This window comes from Rhamphochromis sp. 'chilingali' (genome assembly GCF_963969265.1).
Source record: "Rhamphochromis sp. 'chilingali' genome assembly, chromosome: 17".
In the NCBI taxonomy this organism is placed as follows: Eukaryota; Metazoa; Chordata; class Actinopteri; order Cichliformes; family Cichlidae; genus Rhamphochromis; species Rhamphochromis sp. 'chilingali'.
Window position 1 is genome coordinate 31,582,099 of NC_137944.1, and position 22,283 is coordinate 31,604,381.

A 22,283-nucleotide genomic window follows, 5' to 3' on the forward strand; every position below is an offset into this window, starting at 1 on the left:
TATCGCCTTTATCCTCTGTCAGCAATAAAGCTGTATTTTGAGTTCAGTTCTGTTTTCCCGTGAGTTTGCGTTTGGGTCCTCTCCTGCCTGCACACAGCCAGCCCATGACAGTTATGCACTGTAGATGATAAGAGTTGTAGAGCCTTTGCAATATTGAGGAATATTGAGTATTCCACAATATTTTTGCGCACTCACTGAAAAGCCTCTGCCCATCTTTACTTCTGAGTGACTTTACCTCTCTAAAACATTCCTTTGATAGCTAATCATGTTACAGACCTGATATCAATTGACTTAATTATTTGCTAGAAGTTCTCCCAGCTAAATGTATGTTTAATTTTTTGTTTTTCAGCCATTTGTTACCCACTGCCAACTTTTTTTGGGAGCTGTAGCAAGCATCAAATTTGAAACGAGCTCATGTTTGTATAAAATCTTAAAATTTGTCAGTTTAAACATTTGTTATGTTATTTAGGTTCTGTTGTGAATAAAATATTGGCTCATGTGATTTGAAAGTCTTCCAATTTTATTTTGTTCAAATTTAAAGAACGTCACAACTTTCCTGGAATTCAGGAATTATCAGTGTATTTATTTCTGGTGCCTTCTCCTGTGAACAATATATGGCCAGCACACCTATATCCAATAAATTACATATCATACCACAGATTATTTGAGTGTTCCTGGCATTAAAACTCACTTACACAAAAGCACAGAGTGGACATTACATAAAAAGGTCTAAAATGAGACCTCATCTGAATGCAAAACAACAACAACAAAAAAACAGGAGTTACAGAAATATCTTCATTCTGATTGGAAAAAGAGTGGAGTTGAAGAGAAGAGTGTCGAATATTAGGCTGCTTCTTGGTTTTATGAAAAATGGTACTTAATTTTATTGGATGGTAGAAACAAAATCACCTTTTTATTGTAATGTGTACATTTATAAATACCAGGAACTTATTACCTTAACTTTCTCCCCAATGTCTGTCGATTGGGGAGAAAGTTAAGGTAATAAGTTCCTGGTATTTACGGGAAGATGCATTTTTTTTTTCTTTTTCTGCCCATTCTGTTGGTTTTTGTTTTTTGCCCTTCTCCCCTGTCCCTCTTCTCAGCTCTTTCTCTTTCTTTCTCCCCTTCTTTCCCCCAGTCAAGTCTGTCCCGTATTCAGCAAGTGAAAATAAAATAAACAATAAAAGGTGAATCAAATGGACCATTACGGCAAGGCTGGGATGGTCAATTTGGTAAAGTAAATCCGTTGGGCATCTTTCTTTGCCTTTAGACAATAATTCTGATGGCAAAAGAGCCAAACGGGACAGGCAAAAAACCCCCCAAAAAAACCCAACTTTCTCCCCAATGTCACCTGCTGCTTGGTGCTTGCCTGGTTTCGTATAACCAGCTCCCATGAGCGCCGCCTCCGCTGCAGGTTTTGGAAAAATGCCAGTCTTGCTTACCAAGCAGGATAACTGGTAAAGTCCCTTTGTGCATATTTGAAGCAGATATTTATTTGCCTTTGTTTTTCTTAGCACTAAATGTGTTCAGGTTTACTTTTATTTCCTGTTCATGATGCTTACGTGTGAGGTTAAAAAAGATTCCTAGTCACTTGTCTCACTGCCTTCCTGGGTACGGTATTTGGCTTTATTGTCTGTTCTTCCTTCTGCTTCTCCATGCTATCAAACTCTGTCATCGTTACTGTAGTCCAATCATTCCTTTCAGACTCTCACACACGTGGGTGAGTAATTTTGTTATAACTTTGAGTTTCACTATGAGGTGTTGAGATTGTATTTACCTATTCTCGAGGTTGGAGGAAATGTAAGCAGCCCCAGAAAAGTCAGGTTATTGATTTAATTAGGTAATTTGAATAATTAATGACAAAAACATTCCTTAATGACATCACAAGAAAGTATGTTAGAAATACAATGTTCCTAATTTAAAGTCAAATTAATTTTGCAATTTTACAGTAAAACACTCATTGAAGTATTTCTCCTCTGAAACCTCTGCAGCCTAGAGCATCCCATCCCTGAGTTTGTGGCTGTTGCATTTGTTGATGAAGTTCAAATATGAAACTGCAATAGCAACAGAAGGGGGCCAGATCTTAAAACTGAGTGGATTGAAAAACTGATCCAAGGCACCTGCAGTGGTACACATTTCAGTTTTTGACGGGAATAGTCATCATTGATTACAAGGTCGCATTGATAGACGCAACATTTAAACCAAACTGAAGGCATGTATTTGTTCTAATTTGTTACTGCTTAAATGTTAAAAAGTGTGAACCTTCCATGTTGCTCATAAGTTGATAGATCACAGAGCAGACATTGACAGGGCAGGATTCGGTGGTTGAATCATCCGTCCCCACCAATGCCAAAACCAAATCTACGCCCTTGACCTGCTTCATCTCTGGTGCCAATGGCATCTTGACTCCAGCAAGTTCATAACATTGTTAAACTCCACTCTGCTAGTGGAGGATAGATTAGTAAAAATCTGCATTTCAATAAATCATGTTCATTTCCTTCAAATTATCTCTTTATACACATTGAAAAAAGTCTAACATGCAGTCATTCATTCAATCTAATAAGTGCCATTCAAAACAGAATAAAATCATTGATTTGATTGTGAAACCCTTTCTTTTTGCATTTTAAAATACCACTTTTGATTTGGATGAAACTAAATATCTGTACAAAGGACACAACGCAAAGTTTTTGATTTCTCTCAAAACATATTTCTTTTCATGTTGAACAGATAATATCTTTAATTTGAGTCAAAGTGATTTGCACTTAAGCACGCCCACCAGAAATAGACCGGGACCCATTTTTATTCCGCATGGCTGCTGGAAACATCGTGTCACATCTTTGATCAATTTCATCTGAAAATAAACGTAAGTAAAGCCAAGTGTGTTACAAAAGCTTTTATAATTTGTATTGCCAAAATTGCAGAAAATAACCCCATTTAAGCTGGGTCGACAGCCACCCCTAATTTTTGCATGATTGTAGCTGCTAGCTACAAGCTAGCTAGCTATCCGGCGCGACGTTAGAACTGGTTACCAGAAACCGACCATCACAGTCGGGAATACAAGTTTGGCAAAAAGCCGTTTTTTTTTTTTTACCAGTATACTAACTAGCTAGCGTTACCACGATGCATCGGTGGTGGATACAGTGGTGGATACAGTGGATACATCGGTGGTGGATAATTACCACCACTAGTTATCATAATATGGGTCATTTACCTGAATGATTGGCATGAAGCAGAACTGTGACAGAGCTTTGTCAATGAAATCCCCAAAGAAGAATCCTTCGTCCTTCAGTTCTCCTAGAAGCTTGATCCATGACTCGACTCCTTCTTTTCTCATCACTCCCCACCAGCTCTCAATTCTCTGGTTTGCGGTACTTGCTCCTGTGATGTAGCTTCTGTCTCCTGCTCTATCATCCCCGTCATTTCTCCGTAAATAACGCTGGAGGTCTCTGACCAACACGTTCTCAGTGCCCATGTCAGTTCGTACGAGCCTGGGGAAACCCCCACGACTCTCCACTGCTTCCACAAAGTAACCTCCGATAACCTTTGGGTCACTGTTAGTGTGTGCGGCCCGCAGCCAAATGATGTTGCGTGAGAAACCGTCGATGCATCCATTAATACATATCCCATATGGCTTTAGTTTGTCATAAGAGTCTATGTGCCACACAAAGTTAGGCCCCTGAGCAAAATATTGCCTCCTTCTGAGACGTCTGGTCTGGCGAACCTGGGAACCTACTGGGTCCAGTAAAGAGATGAGGATCCTGACGTCTTCTTTCTTGATCAGAATGCCGTGTTGTTTGCACTTTGTAAACATCCACCGATAACCGTGATCCTTCCCAGGCCCTTGCAGTTGGTTCACAATAAAATCGATCCCGGCGTCCAGGTCGTACTTACGTCTGTAAAGCGACTTGGCTCTCAATATCCGGTTTAAATGTCTCTCCGTAATGATGGTTCCTTGCATTGCCAGGCTTTTCAAAATGCATTTGTAGCTCATTCCCAGCCTGAAATAAAACTCAATCAGACTGTCTCTGTCCATGGTGTATTTAGCCTACTTTTATGCTTGTGTCTCTACGCAGCTGTCCAGGAATTCTATCAATAAGATGTGCGCACGTTATCTATTTCGTGGCCACAAATGCGTAATTCGTTGCCACGTTATACCCTATTCGTGGCCACAAATTAGCATTTCGTGCGCACGTTATACCTATTTCGTGCCCTCGAAATAGTATTTCGTGGCCACAAATAAGTATTTCGTGGCCACAAATTAGCATTTCGTGGGCACGTTATACCTATTTCGTGCCCTCGAAGTAGTATTTTGTGGCCACAATTTATTTATTTTTTGTACCATGTCATCAGAGGGGCTCCGTATTTTACAGTGCAGAGGAGGTGTTCACTCTGCCGCAGGACATATAAAATGAACAAATCCCTTTTCCCCACCCATTTTACACAAATGCAGGCACACACAGGCAGGAACAGGTAACAGACATTTTACAAAAACAAGTTTTATGCCTCTGTAATAAAACAAAAGACTGAAGTCAAATTTAAATAGTATATGTAAGAGTTAAAGTTGTGTTTGGTTTCAGCTAAAGTTGAACATACCTGAAAACGCAACCTGAACCAGGAAATACCTTCAAACTGAACAAGCCTGTAAAACCAAATGACTCTTGTTCGTTCTTCAGTTTAACTCCAACACACTGAACATGGTGGCGAAGCTAATGATCCTGTTCCTCCTTTGTCACGCTGCATCTGCAGGTAAGATTGGGATCCACAATCAAAATATATAATAATTTACTTGGCAATGCTATTCTTAGGAAAATGCAACTAAAATGTGTCAGCAGACAGGTGAATCTAACTGTACAAGTTAAAAAGATTAAAAACGTATTTACAACAGATGTGACAAATAAATGCACTGCTCTGATAGTTGTGTGTATTAGATTTAGTGAAAGAAAGCAGTAAGAGACACTTCAATAACTACTTAAGCTAAACACACAGAACCTTTAAAACAGATATGTACATGTTAGAGCATTTATAATTATACAATATAATTATAATTAAAAGATTAAAGATACCCAAAACTGGTGAAGTTTTCGCTTGTCAACCATCAAAAGAATGTGAACCGGTTGCTGGTTCAATTTCAGCTGGAGAATTACTTGAACATCTGGCATAAAACTCTGCCAACTCAGATACTGCTAGCTGCTGTGGTGATTTTTCAATAATAAATAATAATGCGCAATTGTAGACAAAGGAGATTATAGCCCTTCTCAAGGATTTACAAGAATCACAGTTTCCATAGGAGATTCAAGTAAGGTCTCCTAATGATTTATAATTACTGAATTAATGTTTTTGACACTACTGTTTCTATTTAGTGCATGTGTAAAAAAACCCAAAATAAAACAAAAACCCTTTCTCATTTTTTTTTGCTGTTTGTGAAGCCTAATATAGACCATCCAATCACTTAAACACTGCAATTCAAGGTGTAATCAAATCAATGTTTTCCTATTGGAATGACTACTGGGATATAGTGGATCTCCATTCACTCATATCAGGAGAGAGAGATGCACACTGCGCTGTAAATTCATTAAAATATCTCAATAAAAACCGACTCTGCTCAAGGAGGAAATAAAACAGTACTTTTGTTTGGGGGAAGAGAGGTTGGAGAATATCCTGGTCTACAGTTGTGTTTATCTCTGTATTCAGAGTTGATAATAATAGTCCAACAGGAAAGCAGCATCCATTGGACATTTAATCCTGGAAATCCACACCTTCTCAAAGTTATAACCCACACTGAAAACAATGGAAATCTTGGGAAGTTGCAATCCACCAGGAAAACAATGGAGTCTAAATCCTTCTGAGTTAATAATCCAATATGGCAAAGAATGAGCAGAGTAAAAGTGAAAAATAAATAATACTAAAAACAACTTGCAAGTGCACAGTTTGAGCAGTGGTTCAGGCCACTTAGTTCTCTGCTGGAATTTCCAACTGAGAGCCAATTATCTGAGCTGCTCATCTTACAGAACACAAAGGGAAGAACAAAGAATGTTCCTGGGTGCCCTCTTTTTCTATGCTGCCAAGTGGACATTTGCCTCCCCCTCTCTCTCCCCCTGTCTAGCATTTACATAAAGTCATCTGACTTTTACACATGCATTATTTAAAGTTTAACTTTAAAATCACTTCATCACATTTTCTTCTTTTCTGTGTTACTCTCAACATAGAAAAATCCATTACATATGAACATTCAGTCACATATGAATATACTTCACGTAATGGTTCATTCATTACATGTAGAATACCAGTCAAAATTTTGGACACATCTTCTCATGTTTTTTCTTTATTTTCATGACTATTTACTTTGTTGATTCTCACTGAAGACATCAAAACTATGAATGAATACATATGGAATTATGTAGTAAAAAAAGTGTGAAATAACTCAAAATACATTTTATAGTTTAGACACTTCAAAATAGCCACCCTTTGCTTTGATTACTGCTTTGCATACTCATAGCATTCTCTCGAGCTTCATGAGGTTGTCACCTGAAACGGTTTTCCAGCAGTCTTGAAAGAGTTCCCAGAGATGCTGAACACTTGTTGGTTCTTTTGCCTTCACTCTATGGTCCATCTCATCCCAAATCATCTCAACTGGGTTTATTTGCTTTGTTGGTTATTATTATTATTATTATTATTATTATTATTATTATTATTATTATTAATAATAATAATCTATGTTTCTGTTTTTTCGTGTTTAGGGATTAGTTCTTAGGGTTTGTGTCTCATGTTTAGTGTAGGTTCAGTTCTGGTTCTAGTCTGCGTCTTTGTGTGGTGGTTTCTTGTTTCCTGTTTTATTGTGAAAGTCCGTGTCTTATGTGAGTGTATTCAGTTTTGCCTCCCTTGTCTCGTCTCGTCAATTACTTCCAGCTGTGTCCCCCACCTGTGTGTAATCTCCCTGTGTTCTTCTGTGTGTATTTAAGTCATGTCTTCTTATATTGTAATCTATGTGAATCTACTGCGCATCGTCCATGGGTTCTCCCGTCATGTGCCTCTGAGCACCCTCCTTGTTTGCGTTTAGTAGTTTAGTTTTCCCAGTTCAGGTTATCTTTAGTTCTGTTTGCCATTTTCAACTTCTGTTTTGTCTTACTATAAACCTCCTTCACACTTCCACGAGTGCCTGCAACTGGATCCTCCTTTATTTTTCTCCACACGTGACAATGAGAAGGAGTGTCCAAACTTTTGCCTGGCAGTGTAATTCTAGATCAGTAAGATTTGTCTTTAGCACATTCTCACAGACAAGGTCTAGACCTTTTCACTACTTAACTACATTTGTCAATTAACATATTGCTGAAATTCATATTTTGATTTGCCTGTGATTAAAAATAAAGATGATCTGATATTAGCAAAAGCATACAAACTCTGTTGTAGCACTCTATAAAAGACTGGATGTTGTTGTTGATGTACACTCTCTCTAATGTACTGAAAGGTAAGCCGGGGGGAGTTAAATCTCTGTCTATCCCCACCCTTTTCAATAGTTGACATGGTGACACCTTCCCATTGAAATGCATTATGTAAAAATTAGTTCTCACTGATACAATCGTTCCACCTTGGAAAAAGAACAGTTCAAAGAAATAATTTAGAGCTCAAAACAACCATGCTATTGATGCAATTATTATAGGCTCAAATAATCTTGTTCAAAAGCTTTTATGACTGTTTTACATTGTTGGCCCCACACATTTTTACCAAAATAAGATCAAGATGGTCTGTTGTCAAGTTTTATTGTTCATTAGACTTCATCAGCCTGCTGCAGACGCTTCTGTTGCCTTTACTGTATCCCAATGAATCAGTCATATTTCTAAACATCTTTCTTCATGTTTTATTTGGTTATTTGCTAACATCTTAAACATCTGTCTGTCCTACAGTGAGCCATATGCTGAAGTATTTTGGCACTGGAACCTCTGGAAACCCAGACATCGCAGAATTTATGTTTGTTTTAGAAGTTGATGACACAGAGGTGCTTTATTGTGACGCCAGCAAGAAGATAGTAGAACCAAGACAGGACGGTGTGAAAAAAATGCTTGATGACAACCCTGGCGCACTGGGGGAGTACACTCAACAGTGTTTTGAGCATCAGCCAGGCATTTACCAAAACTCGATTTCTAATTTAAAGCAGCTGTTAAACCAAAGTGGAGGTGCAGTACTTTCTTTGATATATTATGTCATATTATTATGGATGTATCTAAACAAAACTGATTTATGTAAAATTAATTAAAATAACTATAATTTAAAATATTTACAGCCTTAATTTTGTGCTTCTTAATTAAGACCATGAAACCTGATGTAAAACATACATATTTACTTGTTGTAATTACTTAATTGTTCTAAATCTTAGTCTTATATTTAAAATAGCTAGGTTTTGTTATTGTCTTCAAACCTTTTAACTTTTTTTCAGGTTCTTACACTTTGTAGTCTATGTATCTATCAGCTGACTTCTGTGCTGAAACAGTCTTTACCTCTAGTGTTTAATCTTTTCTTTTAATATTGAATAATCACATCCGAGCTGGTTTTAAATCATCCACAATTCGAGTCTCCACAGTAGGCTCCATTAGCGAAATCAATAAAGGTAGTCAGAATCTGACTTGAATCATGATGAAAATGCAGACCTTTGAGGATGGAAATGTGTCACATGATCTACAATTAACACACATAATTGTAATATTTGTTTCTTCTTCTCTTTTCAGGTGTTCACATTTTACAGTGTATGATTGGCTCTGAAATGAATGAAAACTCTGGAGAGGTAAAAGGCTTTTTACAGTTAGGTTACAATGGAGAAGGCTATTTGGAATTTGATCTAAAGACAATGACATGGATCCCACTGAAACCAGAGTTTAACATTGTCAAACAGACAATGGATGGTGACAGAAATCTAATTAATTACCTTGGAAACCTCTTCGGTACAATTTTTCTAGAGAGATTGAAGATGTTCTTGGATTATGGGAGCAGCTCCTTGAACAAAACAGGTAGAAGATATGTTGAAAGTCAGAGTTTTCCATGTTACAAAAGTGAGTCTCTTTTTACCTGGCCAAATCACTCTGATAACTCTCATGACACCAGAGGTTTACCCACAATGTGCAAATAACCAGAAAAAAGCTGATTTATTTACATGACATTTATATGAATGTTCATGGTTGAAAGAGATTTACATGAACACAATCCATGGTAAAATTATAGCACAATACAGCCTTATGCAGCTGCCGCAAAGCTGGTGACTCTTTGGCTCTAATTCAGAGTTTTCAATTGCATATTGATTTTCTTTAAATTTATTCTTTGATTTATTTCAAACTTTTCCAGCCACACATGTAGCCGCTAAGACTGGTGGACCTAAATCTTCACCACCACCACGTCTGGTATACATACAAGCGAAAAAGGGGAGTGGGCGAGTCAGCGCTCAGGGCACAGAAACTTAGCTGGCTTCAAACACCATTTATTTCCATAATAAAAAAAACACAGCCAGAGTCACAAATACAAGACAAAATTCCCCGTATACAATAAAAATAGTGTTGCAACCCGCTAAAAACCCTGCCGGCAGGAATGGTTAAACGCTAAAAACACAAAGCTAAAACATGTTTTCCATATACTAAAATTACTCTCCCATAGTCCCATAATCCCACAGTCCAGCCACACATGGGCGAATGGTCCTTATATGAAAGAGACAGGAGAGGAACTTCTCTTCCAGTATGGTAAAACTCGTCAGCAACAGACCAGGGAGGGGGCTCCTATCGCAGACCTGTCTCCTCCTGACAGCGCGTCGCCGCACAGTCCCGCCCCACTCCACACCTGAACACGGCCTCCCTCGTCTCACCGTCAGATGCAGGCAGAGGGGCATCCCTGCCCTGTCGTGCATTGCAGCCATCGCCACCCACTGTTGCCGTTCCTGCCGTTAGGACTAGATCGCCGAACAACTCGCGGCACCCCACAGTCAGGCAGCAGTAGGGATGGGTATTGATAAGATTTTAACGATTCCGATTCCATTTTCGATTCTGTTTAACGATTCGATTCTTTATCGATTCTCTTATCGATTCTTTTTTTTTTTTTTTTTAAAAAGGAGAACACTTTGAACAAGATAGAAATTTAGGAGTAACATGGCCTTACAAACCCAACAGTGAGATCTTAAGAGAGCCACAGCCTACGGCTCTTCAATGGGGTGTCACAGGGTCCCCAGGAAAAAAAAATGTATATGTAAAATAATAAAATAAATATTCTCCTGTAGCAATAACAAAGTTTAACATAAATTATTCTGTAGCAATTACACAAGAATATCCAGTAATGTCCTGCCTACAATTAAACACATTCACTTACCAAAGTGAAATCGGGGGCAACTGCTGTGGCAAATGGGTGCAAGCCTTTGACCACAAACTTAGACACTGCTCGGTGACATTCGTCTATCCTGGCCTGAAAGGAGACGCTACCGGTAGACTGCAGCGAGAACTGCCAGCATCTGAGCCAGCCAGACTCTGTCTCTCTCATCATGGTTATCTAAATGCAACGCACAGTAATAGCAGGTTTTGTAATAAGGTAAATCTCGCTAACATTATATGCAACGCTAATTGATTAGTTACCTGCAGTATTAACGGGAGAGGAGGTGGAAACGCTACCGCTGCTGCTGGGTTGAGCTTCGCTAGTCCGGAGCGGATCAAAAACACGACTTTCGTTGAAAGCAATCGCGTGTTTTTTGAGCAAATGCTTTTGCATATTCGTAGTGTTTCCTCCCTTTGACGAAATCTCTACTTTGCAAGTATTGCACGTTGCCCTGTTGTCACCCTTTCTCATAAAGTGTAACCAAACTTTTGAGCGTTTGTGCCGCTCAAGCGCCGTGTTTCCTACTGGGTAAAAGACGCTACTCAACGTGATGACGTCATTCGGGGCGACTGGAATCGATAAGGGAATCGTTTTTAAAAGTGGCAAACGATTCCAAGGAATTGAAACAGTGGGAACCGGTTTTCGATACCCATCCCTAGGCAGCAGTTCGTTCCACACACGTGCGGGGTTGCACGCGTTCCTTTTTCGCCTCCTCACCCTTCGTGCGTCACTCCTCTCTCCTTTGTCTCTGCGCTCGCTATCCCCTTTAACAGGTCAACCTGGCGGCTGATAGGCCACCTTGGGGAACGCCCCCACCTCACAGGTGCCTACAATTGACTGTTTAGTCCACAGTGGGTTAAAGGAACATGGTACAACATTAACACAAATATAAATATGAGGATAAAACCATGCAGTATAAATATCAATAAACAAACATGCAATATAAATATCACTATAAAATCATGCAAATAAAATCAACACTATGTACCAATACACAGATTGATAAAACATAAAACACAAATTTCCGCTGTGTGACACACATATATCCTACTGGTACTGTGCTGTTTTTCATCAAATATGTACACTACACATGCTTTACTCTTGACAATATATATTTTTCTTAATATTGCCAAATTAAATTTCTTCATCTTTCTTTTTTCCTTTCTTTCCCCATTTTTCATCTCATATTTACTTCCATCCATTATCACTCAATCTCTTTCCAATACTCCCTCTCTCCAGTTCTTCCCCAAATGTCTCTCCTCCAGAAGACTCCCTCCTCTCCAGTCAGCTGCCATGCTACAGGTTTCTACCCTGACAGAGCTGCGATTTTCTGGAGGAAAGATGGAGTGGAGATTCATGAAGGTGTGGATCCTGGAGAGATCCTCCCCAACAATGATGAGACCTTCCAGATGAGTGTTGATCTCAATATTTCATCAGTCACACCTGAAGACTGGAGGCGATACGACTGTGTGTTTCAGCTCTCTGGTGTGAGCGAGGACATCATCATCAAACTGAATAAAACAATTATCAAAACGAACTTGGTGAACAACAAAACACATATTGATGCAGGTGAGAGATAAAAAATTTGATTAGTCTTGTTCAATTATACAAATTTGTCTATCTTTCTATCTATTAGGGGTGCAACAATACTCGTATCAATATGTATCGAACAATAATTTTTTTTTTTTTTATTTTATCAACTTTTCTTCTGACGATGCTGTCTGTGTTGAGCGCTCAGTGGATCTGCGTTCGACTACTCCGCCTAGGCTGCACTGTCGAGTGCAGATCCACTGAGTGCAGTGCAAGCTAGCAAGACAGAAGCTAAGCTCGTTGCAACATGGCAACTGCCTCAATGCTACCCGGAATTGAACCTCCCCCACCCTCATTCAGATCAGGTGTTTGGAACTATCTTGGTTTTCATGTGAAGCATGACCCTGATGGTAAGCGCGTCATGGACAAAAGTAAAACAATTGGTGGGAACTACTGCGTTAGCGCAGTTAGCTCGTTAACGTGTTGACGCCGTCCAGCCCCACGCATGGGGCGATCCGCGGTAACTTGTAAACGGAGATTTGCCGCATTATGGCGTTAATGTCATTTTAACGAGATTAACGCTGACAGCACTAGTGGGAACACAACAAATATGACTGCACATTTACGCCGACATCATCCTAGTGCAAAGACAAGTGGAAGCAGACAAAAACAACAAGCACGCATGCTACAAACTTTACCCGAGTCATTAGACAGCCGTTAGCACATGATTCTCCTTATGGGGACCTGATATGTTTAATATGCTGCTGAGAATATAGCCCAGAAGAAGCGGATAGTATATCTTTTATTTTGGAAAGAGCCATTTCTCTGTAATAAACTCTCTTTTCCAAAGATGAGTGATTTCTCAATCAGATAGATTTATTTATTATTTTATTATTTTGTTGTTTCAGCAACATTAAATTTAAAAACTGTACTTTTGAGTTAAAATATATATTTATAATTTAAATAAATGACAAATTAAAAAGGCATGAACATTTTTTTGTATCGAAAACATATCAAACCGTGACACCAAAGCATCGAACCGAACCGTGAATTTTGTGTATTGTTGCACCCCTATTATCTATCTATGCATATATGTATATATACACATACACATACACGCACAATATGTTCACAATAAATATGTAATTATTAATACTGTAGAATGAATGTATTTCTATTTTAACTTGCTTCATCTGCCACTTTTATCATGTTTTTTTTTTTTTAAATTGTGCAGAGTTGCCCATCATTATTGCAGCCTTTGTTCTTGTTTTGATCATCATTGTTGCCATTGGAATTGTTGCTTACAAAAAAAAGAAAGGTAAGAAATTGAAATGAGCAGACTTTCCCAGTCAAATGATAGCAGCAGTGCAATACTCAGTTACATTATTTTTGAGAAATACACAAATAAAGTTTAATTGTCAGATTTTTTAAAAAGTGGCAAAAACTTAAATGATGTTTTTCCCTTTTAATTCAGAAAGCCATCCATCACCTTGTAAGTACAATGTTATTTTTCTCTGATCTGCCATGCATTCTGGGGTTTAAATAAATAATTTTACTAATACTGTTCCTTTTATTATTAAATATTTAAACTGAACAGCTCCTAGCATCATCATAGAATTGAATGGGAGATCTGGTACAGAATCACCGGACTCAGCACAGAGATTGGCTACAGAATCACCAGACTCTGCACAGAAATTGGCTACAGAATCACCGGACTCTGCACAGAGATCTGGTACAGAATCACCGGACTCTGCACAGAAATTGGCTACAGAATCACCGGACTCTGCACAGAGATCTGGTACAGAATCACCGGACTCTGCACAGAAATTGGCTACAGAATCACCAGACTCTGCACAGAAATTGGCTACAGAATCACCGGACTCTGCACAGAGATCTGGTACAGAATCACCGGACTCTGCACAGTCTTAACATCTCCAGTTACACAAGAACAAGATGATTTTCATATTTACTTTAAGATTTGTTATACTTTAAAAAATATTACATACCTTTATTGTTTTACAATTAAAGTGAACATAAAATACCACATTTCCACCGTTGAGCCCTAATCTTAAAAAAGTCTAGATATAGATATAACATTGTCTGAAGCTATATTTAAGAAACAAGTGTTGATATAAGCATTAATTTCAATATTTTAGATTATATTTAATGCCAGAATGTGATATCACTAGGTTGGCTGGTTGCTGCTGATAGACTACCACTTTATACAAGTTGCCCTATTCACTCATTCATTCATATGCTTTTTCAACATAAGTGCTTTACATCTAACATTCACACACATTCACACTTTGAGCCTTGGCTCCTCCAGTCTCCTCCAGCCAAATATCCTTGGGTAAGATACTAAACCAAATTTGCTTTGTGGTGCATCCATCAAGCTACCAACCTTATGATTAGTAGATGACCCAATCCACCTCATGAACTATAACCAGTAAGCAAGGTGTTTTTCCTTGTAAGCCAGCTGATGTGAGTTAATAATGAAGACCATGGCTGTGTCCCAATTCAGAAACACAGCCAAGAGACACAGCCAAGAGACACAATGTACACACACTACGCGTGCCTAGCAACCATGATACTAACCGCGAGTAATGTTTCATACAGCTTTGTTTGACAGAAATGAAGGAGAAAAAATGTTTTGTTGGTCATTCATTTTTGTCATGACATCACTTTGATTAGTTGAGTATCTGAGGCTGAAACCACAGGACTGTAAAACATGATTGTTGGGCTTCATTTCTGTGCTGAACAGTCATATCAAGATTAGTTAGTAAATAACAATTAGCTCATGTTGGTAGTATTGTCAGATTATTATGATATATAGATATATCTATATCTATATAGATATATATATCTATATCTATATAGATATATATATCTATATATATATCTCTATATCTATATATATATATATATATATATATCTATATCTATATATATATATCTATATCTATATATATATATATCTATATCTATATCTATATATATATCTATATATATCTATATCTATATATATCTATATCTATATATATATATATCTATATATATAGATAGATAGATAGATAGTAGGGGTGCAACGATACACAAAATTCACGGTTCGGTTCGATATTTTTTCGATACAAAAAAAATGTTCATGCCTTTTTAATTTGTCATTTATTAAAATTATAAATATATATTTTAACTCAAAAGTACAGTTTTTAAATTTAACCCTAACCCTTGTGCGTGTTTTTTATTTTGACAGCGAATGCGCACCTGCGGACCACTTATGTGCAGCCCTGGTTATTTAGCTCGTCATATTGCAGCCACAGAAATTATTTTGTCCATGAAACCATAAAGCTGCACTTTCTTTTTGCCTTATAGTCTGATTTGTCATAACTTCTCCGTTTTGTGGTAAGCTTTTCTTTGGCTGTCACTTCTTCACCCTGACCTGTCTTATTTGGCTCAGCAGAACTAAAATATATATCTGTCTGTGAAGGTCATCGTAGTCAAATATAAATCCTGCTGCTTTTACACACGCACTCACATAAGCTCAGCGATTCTCTGCGCGATCAACCTCTCACATGTTTAAGCTTGCTGTGGAGATTTCACTTGTCATGTTTGCATAGTAAGCTACCAATTAATAAGACGATGTCAGAGGAATTGGTGCACAAATTATCATCACTCACAGATCAGTGCTGTCATTGCAAAGTGAAAGCAAAAAAACAGCGAAGCGAATGGATGGATGGATGGATGTGCTAACAGCTGTCTAAATGACTCGGCTAAAGTTAGTAGCATGCTTGCTTGTTTTTTTTTCTGCTTCCACTTGTCTTTGCACTAGGATGATGTCGGCGTAAATGTGCAGTCATATTCGTTGTGTTCCCACTAGTGCTTTCAGGTTAATCTCGTTGAAATGACCTTAACGCCACAACACGGCAAATCTCCGTTAACGAGCTACCGCCGATCGTCCCGTGCATGGGGCTAGACGGCGCTAGCGCTAACACACTAGTTCCCATGTAATTGAGCATTGCGTGGCACATCCAACATACTGTTTTACTTTAGTCCATGACTCGCTTACCTTCAGGGTCATACGTCACATGAAAACCAAAATAATTCCAAACGCCAGATCTGAATGAGGGTGGGGGAGGTCCATGTTGCAAGGAGAGCTTAACTTCTGTCTCGCTAGCTTGCCCTGCGCTCTTCCTTCTGACGATGCTGTCTGTGTTGAGCGCTCAGTGAATCTGCGTTCGACTACTCCGCCTAGGCTGCACTGACCAGCCTAGGCTGGTCTTGGTCACATAGTGACATAGTGACCAAGACCAGCAAAATCTGTATTTTTAAATGATTTTCCTGCTGTGGGGATGAACAAAAGTATTTTACCAGTACAATATAATCTGCAGTATGATCGTTGCTTTAACAATGTAACAGATAGCTTTAAGATGGCCTTAAGATGTTTATGCATACTGTTATCATATTAACCTTGTATTCCAGAAGCAGTTATAGCTATTTTATACACATTGCATATCTGTGCTTATTTTGAGTTGATGTTCGGTTCATTAAGGGTCTTAAGCTTCACTGGCGTGACTGTCCAGGTGGTACATGCTGAGGGAAACTAGAACATAGAAGGAATTGCAATACATGCTTACAAAACACTTATATCAGGTCATTTCTATTATCTTTTATATGTTCATATTCTTGTATTGAGTTTTAAGTAGTATCAGTTGGTTAAAACATTTATTCAGTTTATATTATATCTTTAGTTTTAGTAAACTGTGACACATTTGACAGTGGCCTCTGTTTGACTGTGAGCGTTAGTAGGTGAGAGGTTACACAGAGTGCCAAGTGAGATCGTGACATATCATGTTTGCTTGTAACTGTGGGCTTGCAGAAGCGCTAGCTCACTGCAAAACATTGTCTGCGGTTTTGGAGAAGCGCTAGTCAAAAAGGTTGACAGGAAACATCTGCCATGAAGACAGAGATAATGTTCTTTTCAAACTGTGTTAAAAGTCATTGTGGTTTTGATCTGACCCATGTATGAAATGTATCTGACGTTGAAGGGGCGTCATTAAATTCAAGCCCTGATGGTATAAAATATCTGCTTATGCTTTGATTAGTCGAAGATCAATTGCTGTCTTCGTACGGAGTGACCTTCCCACGCGTGTATTAAAATCATCGTTTGACTTCACCCGGCCGGATCAGTGTGGTTATTCTTCGATTACCTCTTGTACCCTTCCTCAATATTGAACCCTTAACACTGCTTATTTAACCATAATCATGACAATGTAACCACATGGTGTACTGACAGGTTACTTAATGTGTATAAAACATATAAAATAAAAAAAATAAAATGCACACAAAAGCTAATACAATTCTATTTACATTTTTACTGCACTTAAGTACAATTTTCAGGTATCTCTTCTTTACTTTAGTATTTATTTTTCTGACTAAATTTTTACTTTTACTCCCTAACTTTTTAAACAATTATCTGTAGTTTCAACTTTTTACATTTTCAAAACAGGCTACTTTTGCTTTAATGCATTTGTGCCGAGTTATTATTGCATCACTGTGTGCCTCCAAACATCAAACTTATTTGATCCTAAAAAGTAACACATGAGAGGCAGGACAGGATAGGAAGAAGAGAGGTTAGATTTAAGGGGAAGGACTCCTCAGTGGGATTTGGGTTAGACCAGGGGTGTCAAACTCAAATACACAGTGGGCCAAAATTCAAAACTGAAACAAAGTAGCGGGCTAACGTTAATATTTATTGAAATATATTTATTCCTCCAGATATAAGAATGAATCTTTTCTTATGTACTCAAACACGTTTTGCTGAAAAACTGAATATGGAACAAGCAAAGCTTAATACTAAACAATATATATATTAGCTGTATAATACCAGTAGGCCAGCTTTAATAGTAATTTGGTATGGCTTCGCGGGCCAAATGTAATTAGGCTGCGGGCCAAATTTGGCCCACGGGCCAGAGTTTGACACCTATGGGTTAGACTCTAGTATTTTCCTCCACTGAATGTCAACTGGAGTGCCACCACTGAACATTAGTTCAACATGTAAACACCACGTTTCAAAATCCACTTCTCCTGGGGGTTTTGACACATGGCCTGAGAATGAGCGTAACCATTTGGATTGGCTATGTGTTGCGACAGAGTCGTTTCTGATTACATGTTCCACTACTATACGCTGTATCTCTGGTGGGTTAGTTACTTCGTCTGTCACCACTGGAAGTCTGGTTGGAGTAGTCTTTGGTTTTACAACCCTACAAGGCTGAGATTTAGCTGAATGGGTGACTGGCTGGGATGTAAGGGGTCATCTGTGGTCGTAATTTAGCTTTGCTGTCTTTCAAGGGTGTAGTACTGTGGTCAGAATAACTGTCAACGTCATTTCCATCGCTCGAGTCAGTCAAAACAGGGTCTGGCTATGATGATATAGTATGATGCAGTGCTGGCCTTTCAATGCAACTAGTCTGCCATTTTACATTCTTGTTAGTCACATTTTCAATCTCAAGGGGAAATTCGGAGTCCTTATCTATGTAACACACAATACTTTACCACTATAGCATGTAGAGAAAGTTAGGATCTTGAGCTTATGTTCTCTAGGAATCGACTAAGGAGCGAATAACACACAGCTAAAGAACATTTAAGATTTATTTAAACAAAATCATAAACGGTCATTCAACAGTTCACAACAGTTCCAATAGTCCATATTTGTCAGTCCGTGTATTCAGTTTCATAGTCCAAAGTTCAGAGTTCAAAGTTCTTTTCAGTCTTTTCAGTTCAAGTGTGTGAAGTATGTGTGTAGTGTGTTAACCCTTTAAGACCTACCATAGAACCAAGTCCATCAGAGCTTATATTATATTTTTACATGCTGTGGAGCCATTTTTTGGAGCATTTCAAGTTGCTATACATCAATACAACCATTATAGCCCAAATTTTAATAATATGTCTGCATTAAGTGCATAGTAATTACATAAATTGCAAAAAAGTGCAATAAACTACAAAAAAATTTAAAATCGTTTTTGTTTTTTTTAACATATATTTCTAGTTAGAGAAATTTAAGAGGCTTATCCCTCAAAACTGTAAATACAAAAAAGTTGCACAAACTAGTTTCCCACCAAAGGAAATTTATTTTGAGTGTTTTCATAGTTTTATTTTTGAGATACACCAATTTTCATATACTACAGGAAAAACGAAAAAATATATTATAGTGCAAATTTGCAAAATAACAGCATATGCATCAAAATAAACTATTTCCAGCAGTGCAATATGAGTCCTAAGCATCCCAGAAACGACACAGAAAGTCATGAAGTCAAACATAACTTTTAAAAACACAAGTATAAGCTCATGAGGCCACGATGGTAAAAAACTACATTTCCGCAAAATGACGTCACTTCCGGTTTCGGGCAGGTCATGCGGTCATGTGATAGTTCGTGCTAATGGACGTAGGAAGTGTTACAAACAGCTGATCGGATCGGCAAAGCGTGTTTCTGGAATATTATGTTTTTGTTGCTACAAGCGCTTTTTATGCAGTTTTTGCAAAGCTATATGTGGAAGGAAACTGTGACCGAGGACAAGCTGATGGCATAAGAAGTAAGTACAATTCCTCCGGTTTCATATGCAAAAAAAAATTATTGCGCTAGCTCACGTGGTTGCAGTGCTACCGGGATTTAAAAATAGTTACGCAAAATGGAGCGTGTCCGCTCCTACCGGTTCTAAAGGGTTAATGTACTACCCAGGTAGTGTATTGTTTTGAGAGCTCATAAGCTTATCTGTCAAGAAGTAAAGCAGTTGTCACTTCTAAGTAGGCTGGAAACCTTCCTGCATTGCAGTTGGGGATCCTGAATCCTGGATTTCAGTTTCAAAAAAAAAAAAAACAACCTGCACGGGGCAGTAAACACATTTCACATGAATAGTATAAAACAAATTAATCACCACTAATGATCAAATACCTCTCACTCTTTGTATATAATGGCTTAATGCAATCAATAATAAAATTAATCAAAGAACCTTAAAACAATTTCCACATCATACAAATTTAACCGTTTAAAACCGGCATGCGTAACTATTTTTAAACCCCTGTAGAACTGCAACCCCGTAAAGTAGCACAATATTTTTTTTGCATATGAAACTAGAGGAGTTGTACTTACATCTTATGCCATCAGCTTGTTCTAGGTCACGGTTTCCTTCAACATATAGCTTTGCATGTAAGAATAAAGTTACATTGAAACCAAGCACATCATTGTTTTTCTTGTGACATTACCAATAAGTTTGATGTGTCACATGGCCCTCTTCCTATTGAAAAAACAAAAGTTGTATCTCTAAGATGGCCGACTTCTAATTGGCCACCATGGTCACCACCCATCTTGAGGAGTTTGCCCCCTCACATATACTAATTTGCCACAAACAGGACTTTAATATCACCAGCCATTCCCATGTTATTGCGGTGTATCCATATAAATGGCCCACCCTGTATATAGGTACATAAAGCCCTAACTGGACAGAGAGCATGTAGGCGCTCCTGTTCAGGGTAGGAGAAAGGAGGAGAGCAAAAAGCTTCAAGCTCCAATGGTGTGCATTGGAGATAAGGATTTTTGGGCACAAAGGCTGGATTTGGCCTGAGTGTGACTCTAAAGTTATCCCGCGTAAATCGGGTGCACTCTTTGTGTATTGACAGCGCATGAATATCACTGATACGCTTTGCAGATGCGAGAGCCAGGAGCAATGCATTCTTCAAAGACATGATTTTTATTTCCACCTGGTTTAGTGGTTCAAATGGTGGCTTTGAAACTGCCATCAGCACCAGGGATAAATCCCACGTGGTAACGAGAGGTTTAGACACCAGGTGAAGCCGTCGTTCCCCTTTCATGAAACGGCAGACTGGGTGATGGCTCACTGGACCATCCACAAAGCCCACATGGCAGGCTGAATTGGCTGCTAGATATACTTTAATTGTGGAAAAGCCCTTTCTTTTATCTAACAGTTCCTGGCGAAAGGAGAGAATTGTTGTCACAGAGCACTGAAAGGAGAGAGTGTGAGACTTTCCACACCATTCCTCAAATACCCTCCACTTGTTCTCATACAATGATCTTGTGGAGGGGGCTCTAGCACTCTGAATAGTGGCTATAACACCCGGGGGAGTCCTGCCGTACTCAGATTCAACCTCTCACGGGCCAAGCCCACAGGGCGAGGCGCTCAGGTTGAGGGTGAAAAATCTCCCCCCTGGCCTGGAAGACTAGTTCTTGTCGGAGAGGGAGAGGAGAGGCCAAGGTTCGCTCCACAAGAGAGGCATAATCTCTGCTAACCAATGGGACCTCGTCCACCTTGGGGCGATTAATATCATTGTTAGCCCTCTCACTCTGGTTAGAGTGGGAGAAATTAAGACCTGTGAACGCATAAAGCAGAGCATGTGGCCAATTGTGAGCTAATGTGTCTACCCCTAGCGGAGCCTCCTGGTCCCTCAGGGAGAAATACAGTGGACACTGAGCATTCTCCCTCGAGGCAAACAGATCGACCTGTGGCTGGCCAAAGCGGGTCCAGATTTGGGTCACCACATGTGGGTGCAGGGTCCAGTCCCCGTACTGCGGGTTTCCCCTGGACATTAAGTCTGCTCCCAAGTTCAGAGCTCCTGGAATGTGAGTAGCTCTCAGTGACAACAGATTGATGCTGCTCCACATGATCAGTCTGCGAGCCAGCATGTGCAAAGGACAGGACCGTAACCCGCCCTGCAACGGCGGTCCCGAAAAGGCCAGCAGGGTCGATGCTTTCATCCAGAATGTCACGTTTTTATTTGTCCGAAAGCCCCTACAAGTTCAGCCATCTTGCCCCCTCCTGTAGGATGATGATGCTGAGAGCTCTGCCTGCTGCTTGTACTGCTGCTCCAGTGAGGCGGAGACACTTGTCCGTAACAACGCCCAGCTCTTTCAACAGCTCGCTACCATCTGGGTAGCAGCAGTCTGGTCCTGGAGCTCCGCCAAGTAGGCTAGCAGGAGCGATGAGGCATTCAATCCCCTCACAGTGGTGGCAACTGATTTATATGCCTTGTCAGCCAGGGAGGACTGCAGGCATTCGGCCTTGGAGGGCAGGAATGGACTAGATGACATGGAAAGTTTCTGGTTTGGGTGGAGATGAGAAGCCACCAGATTCTCCACTGTGGGAATTTGGTAGATGCCCTTCTCTGTCATTCCAGCGCAGTCAAACACCGCCGCTCCCTGCACAGGGTTGGGTGATGAAAATGGCTTTGCCCAGCAGCGTGTGACCTCGTCCACGCATTCGAGGAAAAGAGGGGCGGATTGCAGTCCGAGGCACATCACACACGTGTCATGTGTATCTGAACCTGAGATTTTGCAACCACAGGGGCAAATTCTTGGCAGCGGTTTGCAGTCTGCCATATTAAGGAAGCTTGGTGTAGCTAGCTTGGC

General features: G+C 39.3%; 1 protein-coding gene across 1 annotated transcript in view; it reads left to right on the top strand.

Annotated features, from left to right (window-relative positions):
- Positions 1 to 4,694: 4,694 nt before the first annotated feature.
- Positions 4,695 to 22,283, top strand: part of LOC308384453 (major histocompatibility complex class I-related gene protein-like) — a gene marked incomplete at both ends in the record, with an annotated part of 92,542 nt that continues 74,953 nt past the window's right edge. The window contains 4 exons of the mRNA XM_080863020.1: positions 4,695 to 4,746; positions 7,902 to 8,171; positions 8,721 to 8,894; positions 11,578 to 11,823. Coding sequence (XP_080719146.1) covers positions 4,695 to 4,746; positions 7,902 to 8,171; positions 8,721 to 8,894; positions 11,578 to 11,823 — 742 coding nt within the window. The remainder of the gene's footprint in view (positions 4,747 to 7,901; positions 8,172 to 8,720; positions 8,895 to 11,577; positions 11,824 to 22,283) is intronic.